This window comes from Grammomys surdaster, unplaced genomic scaffold (genome assembly GCF_004785775.1).
Source record: "Grammomys surdaster isolate TR1022 unplaced genomic scaffold, NIH_TR_1.0 131, whole genome shotgun sequence".
Classification (NCBI taxonomy): Eukaryota; Metazoa; Chordata; class Mammalia; order Rodentia; family Muridae; genus Grammomys; species Grammomys surdaster.
The window spans coordinates 5443320-5452024 of NW_021604589.1; the positions used below are offsets into that span (position 1 = coordinate 5443320).

At 39.7% G+C, this 8705-nt stretch overlaps 1 protein-coding gene across 2 annotated transcripts in view; it reads right to left on the reverse strand.

Annotated features, from left to right (window-relative positions):
• Positions 1–386: 386 nt before the first annotated feature.
• Positions 387–8705, reverse strand: part of Tlr7 (toll like receptor 7) — a 27580-nt gene continuing 19261 nt past the window's right edge. For both annotated transcript variants that reach the window (XM_028762160.1, XM_028762161.1), the window contains exon 3: positions 387–4783. In XM_028762160.1, coding sequence (XP_028617993.1) covers positions 1634–4783 — 3150 coding nt within the window. In that variant the 3' untranslated portion in view covers positions 387–1633. The remainder of the gene's footprint in view (positions 4784–8705) is intronic.

The window sequence follows — 8705 nt, forward strand, 5'->3', positions numbered from 1 at the left end:
GAAGAAAGTAATCTATTAAACACAGTAAGGCTCAGAGAAATTGTGAAATAACTGACTCTAGTAACTTTAATTACTTCTCTGCTGTTCTAGAGGTTAGTTTGGAAATTTGCAAACTTTCTTAGTTGTGTCATTTGGAAATAATTTCTATACTATCTCTTCCAAGCTACACTTGAAGTAAAACTTTTGGTATTTTCACATATGAGGGAAATGTATTTCCCCTGAACTAACTTTTCAGGTCTTGAAACCTATACACATTATTTTACAAATGGCAAGTTGGTCACATTTCAAACTTTGGACTCCTGTAAATGTATACCCAGTATATCTTTTTGTTATCTTTGATTGTGAAAGCTGAAATTAAAATTGATGCTTTCAGGTTGGAGGAATGGTTAGTCAGCAAAGCACTTTATTTGCAAGAGTTGGGTTCTCAGAACCTATGTAAAAATTCCAGATTTGGTGCCAGATACTCTAAGCTCTAAAGAGGCAGAGAGACAGGCATATCCTCGGGGATTGTCAGTCAGCTAGTCCAACTTAATTGTTGAGTTCCAGGTCAATAGGAGTTGTCTTAAAGGAAGTATATATCTTCCTGATAATGTCTTCTGGACATAACACACACACATGCACAGGAACACCAAAAAAAAAAAATGCGAACAAATAAAATCCAATGATTTCCCAATGTTAAGCTCTTTCAACCTTCATGTTTTCCCCTTTCTTTTCAAAACTGAAATAAACAAATACAATTGTCATCCATCTATTTTCTTATCCCTGATAGCCCTAAATATATATTCTTTCCACTCCCTTTTGGACTTACTATGAAAATCACCTAATATTGATGCACCATGGTTACAGACACCTAAAAATATTAGCACTAGTTCACAAACTAACATCAATTAATGAAGTTATTTTAAAGATCATTTTACTTTGGAAACAGTATTCTGGCCATGCATATAGAATATTTCAGCAGGTAAATTATCATCAAATGCAAAAAACATCACTTTGCTTGAGGAGACAATATTTCCATTTTTTCCACCTATAAGTTGACCATGTCCATGGATAACAAAATAATGTTTCCATATTTCCCCCAGAGAACTCATCAATGGGCCCCAAGAAAATGAGTAAGAGGCATTGAAGCAGTTACCAACTGTCCAGTACCATTAACTGCTTTTGTGGTGTACTGTGCTGTGGATACTACATGATAGTGACACAATTGGCTGAAAAATTCTCTGGGCTTTTATTTCATTGACCTCTGTTACAGTTCAGTATCAAGAGAGACAGAGTTTGCATAATTTTTACCCTATTACTGAAAATACTAGTCCTTCTAAAGGGCAGATTGTGGCTCTTCTCAATTGCATGCAGATAAACCAAAGCATTGTGTTTCCTCCTAGGCACCCTTCTTCAAACAGTATTTCATAGTTGAGCTGGGGGACATATTTAAATGTGCATGGCAGCATGAGGAAAAGAAGTTATATTCTATCAGTCTCCCCTTCTTAATTTCTTTGCCATATACTGATGATTTCTCACCAATCTGATCTATGACAGCTGTTAGGAAAAATTCAGACCTTCATTTACAGAAACATTTATGAAAAATTCAGGTACCTAGGTATATCCTAGGTGGGTGGTGACGTTCTTCAGAGAGCTAGACTGTTTCCTTGAACATTTGACTATAGGACACATGATTGTCTGTGGTCAGGGCATTTTTCAGGCACTGCCAGAAGTATGGGTGAGCCTGTGGATTTGCAGGCCACTCAAGGACAGAACTCCTGCAGAGCCTCTTCCGGAGCTGAAGAAACTTAGACTTCTGAAGAGGTTTTTCCAAGAATATCAAGATAATCACATCTACTTTTTCATCCATAAGCCTCTGATGGGACAAATAAAATGCCATCTTAAAACTCTCAGTCTTTGCATATTTCTGTGTCATCACAAACACTGTCTTTTTGCTGAGCTGTATGCTCTGAGAAAGGTTTTCAAGAACTGGCTGGCCTGGTAGCCAGTCCCTTTCTTCTAGACACAAATTAAAGTGTTTCTCTCTTGAATCTTCCAATTTAGCCACCAGCTCCTGCAAAACCCATTCTGTCACGGCTGAGTTTTTAGTGTCATACACAATAAAAGCATCATAACAAGACTCCATGGATTGCAGATGTTGATACCCCTTTATCTTGGCTTTCCAGAAATAATAAATGTACCACATATCCCAGAAAAAGAGGTGACTTGTTGTCATAATTACCATAAGAAAGAGGACTGATGATATGGAAACTGAGAACAGAATCAGGTTTGTGAGATCTAACTCACATGTATACAGATCCAGGGATACAACACTTTGACCTTTGTGTGCTCCTGGACCTGCACAAGTCACCTCAGTGGCCAGGTATGGAATAGTAACATCTGTATGATTAACCCACCAGACAAACCACACAGCATCACAGTTGCAAAGAAAGCGATTGTGATGTAAAAGCAACACCTTCAGATTGTTGAGGACATTTTCTGGGAAGCTAGTCTTCTGAATGACCTGGATCTTATTTGAACTGATGTCCAGATAGCGCAATTGCAGAGCATTTTCTAGAAAATATTTTGTCAACTGCCTGATTTGATTATGCTTAAGAATCAGTTTTGTGAGACTTTTAGAACAGTTGGCCAATCTCTCAGGGACAGTTGTCAGCTGGTTGTGGCTGAGGTCCAAATTTTCCAAATTTTTCAGTAACTGGAGTCTGTCCCAAGAGAAAGATCTGAGCCCATTTTTGGCCAAGGAGAGAGTCTTTAGATTTGGTGGCATACCCTCAAAAATCCCAGGAGGCAAGGAATTCAGGGAATTTCTGGAGATATCTAATTTCTCTAACTTGGAAAGATTCTTGAAGAAGTCCAAGTATCTGTTATCACCATCTCTCCATAGAACATTTAAACGGTTGCCTCTGAATTCCAGAGTTTCAAGAGAGTCACTTTCCATGGCCCTGCTGGCTGAGGTAGAGATGTCATTATCATTCATCATGAGTTTCTTCAGAAACCGTAATTTCTTGGTAAAATTTAGCATGTGAGTAATTCCTTCTGCTTGAAAATAGTGGCTGTTGCTACTTAGATCAAGAACTTCCAGATTCTGGAGCTCCTCAAAGGCTGTTGAATAGAGTAAATCAAGCCGGTTGTTGGAGAAGTCTAAGTACCGCAGCTCTTTCAACGGCCAGAGCTCACTGCCATTAAGAGTTTGGCCAATGGTGTTTCCTGACAAGTTGAGGCATTTGAGGAATGAAAGATGCTGAAAATCAGAGGGTTTAATAAAAAATATGTTATTTCTACTTAAATCTAAAGTCGGTCCATATGTTTGGCAGCTTGCATTCAAAGGCAAGAAAGAAGGTGGTTCTTTGTTTTTGAACCTGCAGCTCCGTGCATATTCATCATATTGGAAATAGTGTAAGGTCTCAAGGACCTGGGGCCCGTGTCGGTCTACAGAAGTTTGAGCATTAGGACAGAAGCCAACTTCTCTTGACTCTTCTGAAGGGGATATCTTATTTACTGAAAGGTCTATGAGGGTGAGGTTTTCAAACTGTTTGAATATGTTGAGATCAGCAATTTTTATGAAGTTAGTGCCAAGATCAAGAACTTCCAGACTCGGAAGCTTTCTCAATACAGAAAGGCTGGAGTTTTTCAGCTCTTTAAAGACATATCCCTTGATACGCAGAATTTTCAAGTTTCTCAATGAAGAGAGTGAATGTGGCAAAGTTATGGATGCATGGTAGACCTGTAGCTCATAATTGAAAGACAGATCCAACTGGACAAGGTTGGTGAGAACAGTCAAAAATTTGGCCTCCTCAATTTCTCTGGCCAAGTAGTTTTGGGAAAGGTCTAGTTCCTGGAGGTTTCTCATGTTTTTAAACCATTTTGGGGACACATGATGAAGAGAGTTACTATGCAAACGTAAAACTTTTAATTCTTTCAATGAATCAAAAGCATTGTCATGGATCTGTAAGGGGGAATTATTTTCACATGGTGTACACGGATATGGGACATTATAACATCGAGGGCAATTTCCACTTAGGTCAAGAAGTTGCAACTGGTTGAGGTTATTAAAATCGTCTTCTTGGATTTTTGTAATGATGTTGTTATAAAGATAGAGTTCTAGTAAGTTAGGTGGCAAAATGGTGGGGACAGCTGAGACATTGTTATCTTTTAGTGAGAGAACCTTCAAATTTCTCATAACTAGGAAAGCATCTTTTTCAATAGAATAGGAAACGTTGCAAGGATTTCGATAATAACAGTTTTGACCCAGGTAGAGTTCTTCAATGTTGACCAGTTCTGTTAGATTCTCCTTTGTGATGGAGAAGATATTGTTAGCCTCAAGGCTCAGAAGCTGTAAGCTGGATGGGAGATCCTGCGGTATCTCTAGAAGTTGATTTCCGTCCAGGTAAAGGGATTTTAAGTCAGAGAGTCCACTAAAGCTTCCAGGTGTAATCTGCAGCCTCTTGGTACACACATTGGCTTTGGACCCCAGTAGAATAGGTACACAGTTGCATCTTAAATCGATTTCTTCCAGATGGTTCAGCCTACGGAAGGAGTCTGGAGTGATGCTTGGTATGTGGTTGATGGTAAGGGTGAGGTTGGTGGTGTTAGTGGGAATACCCTCAGGGATTTCTGTCAAATGCTTGTCTGTGCAGTCCACAATCACATGGTTCTTTGGGCTATCTAGAGCAACATCACAAGGTAGAGTTTTAGGAAACCATCGAAACCCAAGAACTCTAGAAACTAAGATCATATTTAAAAAGATAAAAGATTGTCTCTTCAGTGTCCACATTGGAAATACCTGAAAATAAAAGACAGAACAAATCAGTATTACAAAATGTACCAAGGAACAATCCAGAAGTCCCATTTACTTCCTCTCTCTTGGTATATTATTAAAACTAAACAACACAGGTCTTTTTTGTAATAGTATAAACAGCACCTGTGGCCTTGTAACTGGACTGTACTTGTCAACTACTGAAGTTTTTGATATGTTTTGGTTGTATCATCTTAGCTTTCTAACAAACTAACTAAGGAACATTTTTTAAATTTATGTATTTATCTTGTGTGAGTATGCATATGTATATGCCTGTGGGTGTGCACATACCATGCCGTAATTGTGGAGGTCAGAGGACAACTTGTGAGAGTCTGTTATCTCCTTCCACCTTGTGGATCCTGCAGATCAAACTCAGGTCATCAGTCTTGTCCACAAGTACACTGACTGTCTCAGTCACTGATTCTATTGCTGCGATGAAACACTATGACTACAACACCTTAGAAAACAAAGCATTTGTTCTGACTCTTGCCTATAGTTTTAGAGGATTACGTTTATGATATCATGACAGGAAACATGGTAGCAGATAGGTAGGCATGACACTGGAGCAGTTGCTGAGAGCATGTTATCTGCAAATTTCAGGCAGAGAAGGAATAAGACTGGGATGGGCATGGACATTTGAAACCTCACAGCCTACCCCCCGTGGCACACCACTTTCAACAAAGCCACACTTCCTAATCCTTCAGGAAGGTTCCACTAACTGAGAACCAAGTATTCAAACATGAGCCTATGGGGCAATTCTCCTTCACATCACCATACTTATCCACTGAGACATCTTCCTTGCTGCCCCAAACAGCTTTTAAGATGCAGAAGCAGCATTGTATATTAATTGTCGCATAGAGTGCTATAACAGAGAGGCATCAAACTATGAAATTTGGAGGTGGGAGTAAGGAATGCTAAAGAATACAGGCACTTGATGAACAATGCATTAAGACTTCAATATAGCCGGGCAGTGGTGGCGCACGCCTTTAATCCCAGCACTTGGGAGGCAGAGACAGGTGGATTTCTGAGTTTGAGGCCAGCCTGGTCTACAGAGTGAGTTCCAGAACAGCCAGAGCTACACAGAGAAACTGTCTCAAAAAACCAAAAAAAAAAAAAAGACTTCAGTATAATTAATGTTTCCTTGCTAAGCCTTCTTTGGAACATGTGCAAAAATCTTTCATGATTATTGAGTCCCATAATAATATAAGGATAAAAATTAAAAAGAACCATTCTCCCTCTATTTTGAATTAAGGCACAGCTAAGGAATAGCAACTGATTTTCTAAATGGCAGTTGATTTTTTTTAAGTTTTTTTTTTTTCCGGTTTCTGAGACACAGATTCTGCACCAGGCTGGCCTCGAACTCAGAAACCCGCCTGCCTGCCTGCCTGCCTCTGACTCCCAAGTGCTGGGACTAGAAGCCTGCGCCACCACTGCCCTGGCAGTTGATTCTTACACATATGCTTCTGCCATTCTGTAATTTGGGTCTCTCCTTGGATTGTTATTGGAAGTCTCTGCAGAAATAACCTCGAAGATGATTTGTTTTGCTTTCCCTGCACACTGGGTTTTGTTAGGTTTCAGGATCTGAGACACCTAGTTGGAGGGAGAGACACAGATCACATTAACCTTCAGACAAAGGATTTCGTAGAGATGACAAAGCATCACGATTTGAAGGAAAGCATTATCCTGCTTAGGAAGAGAGCAGTTTGCTTTTGAAGGGTCTTGGTGCGAGTAAAGAGACAGGAAAGTGTTGTGCCATTGAAAACTAAGTGCAAGGCTAACTGATATCACCATATTAGATTAGGGAACCTTTTTTTTTTCTTTTGAAAAAAGATGTTTCTGAGGAGAATGTTTGAAAATTCTCAAGGAAATTCTTGGATAAATTGCTTCTGGAAGAACAATAGGTTTAGTTAATAGGCGATGTATCTGGAAGTCACTTTTCCTTTTTCTGTCTGTTAGCCAGCCTCCATTTAGTGCTTTGCTATCTGGAAGAGGCCATTCCCAGGAAGCTCCAACCTTCAGGAATCTGAAGACTGGAGAACTGTGAGGGCAGAAAGGATGTAGCTGGGTGTGGCTTGTCAACTTTTCTACAGTGGCTGGGCTGATCCATAAAGGGACTGCACCTGGAGGGTGTGCCTTCTAACAAGTTTCTATTAGATAGCATTGGAAAGTTGTGAGTGACATCATCATGGCACTGCCTGGGTGAGCCAGCCTCACAACTGGTAAAATGGTATTAATAGGATTGAAGGAGACCATATTTAATCATTGTGCTAAGACTAAACTTAAGCTCTCAAGAAAAATATAAATCTACTCCTAAAGGCAATACCTGTAAGCATCCAAGTTTAGCATAGGAGTTTTTCAAGTGCTAAGTGGGAGACACTGAAGAGCTCTGTTATCCCCTGGCACCAAGGCAGAGCAAGTTAAAGCATGGGCTTGCTCTTGGGTTTCAGGAGTCTGTTAGGAGTCTACTCCAGAATCCTCTTTCAGTTTCACTAGTACTTGTACATGGGATGATGCAGTCAATTTATTTATGGCAGACTTCTAGTCCAATTACTGATTTTGTCTTGCCATTGACTGAGTCTGAGAGACAGTCTATTATTAGTGTTGTCTAATAAACCAAATGTCTATAAACCTTAATTCTAATAGGGGCAAGCAAGCCACAAAATTTTCTCTAGCTTTCTCTTCCCTAACACAGGATCATAGGTTCTCAACCTGTGGATCATGGCCCTCTGGAGGGGGGGGTTCACATATTGGATATCCTGCATAGCAGATATTTACATTACCATTCATAGCAGTAGCAAAATTACAGTTATAAAGTAGCAACAAAATAGCTTTATGGTTAGGAGTCACCACAACATGAGGAACTGTATGAAAGTATCTCACCATTAAGGAAGTTGAGAACCACTGCAGAAGATAGGTCTTAAGGGTCTTATAGGGGATTTTAGTTGTGATTGTTGTGGTGACAGATTTTTTTCATCTGTTTGTTCTGTTTTTACTGATCTTTACATAGCTAAAGTTTATGCCAAATGATGTTTTCCCAATTCTCCTTTACTTCACTCAATTTTTCTTCCCCATAAGTAGAACCATTCATTGAAAGTCTGAGGAGATGGCTCCATTGATAATGTGCTTGCTATACCATCATGAGATTGGAATTCAGGAGAAACGCTGATCCTTGGAGCTCACTGACCAGCCAGTCTAGCCAATCAGTGAGTTCTGGATTTAACAAGAGACGTTCTCTCAATAAGTAATATGGAGAGTGATAGAGGAAGACAATGTTGACCTCTGGTCTTGACATGCAAAGAAAAACATGTGTGCCACCTGTTCATGGACAAGTGTATACACACACACACACACACACACACACACACACACATTTAGTGAGTCTGAAGGAGCTCCTTCATTGTCTTTTTCAACATTCCATTTGCTTCCCCACCTTTAATTTTATATATGTGGATGTTTTGTCTGCATATGTGTCTGTAACACCATGGTGTCTGCAAAAACTGGAGAGACAACAGTTGCGCATCACCATATAGGTGCTAGGAACTGAACCTGGGACCTCTGGAAGAACAGCCAGTGTTCTTAACCACTAACCCATCTATCCAGTCCATACTTTTACAGTTTTGTTGACACAATATCAACTGCCACTATTTCAAAATTTTGTCCCTTGGATCTCATGCTTCTAACCTACATTATCCAGGAAGCTTTCTACCCTTCTATCATTATCTTACTACAGAGTGTCTTAAATTATTTTCTTTTCGATAACATGAATTTAAGATTTTATTTTGAAGCCAGATTTTGCCTGTATAAATTAATCTTTTTTAAAGACTTCTAGAGGGAAGGGGGAAGGAAGAAAGAAAGGAAGGGGGGAGAGAGAGAGAGAGAGAGAGAGAGAGAGAGAGAGAGAGGGGGGGAG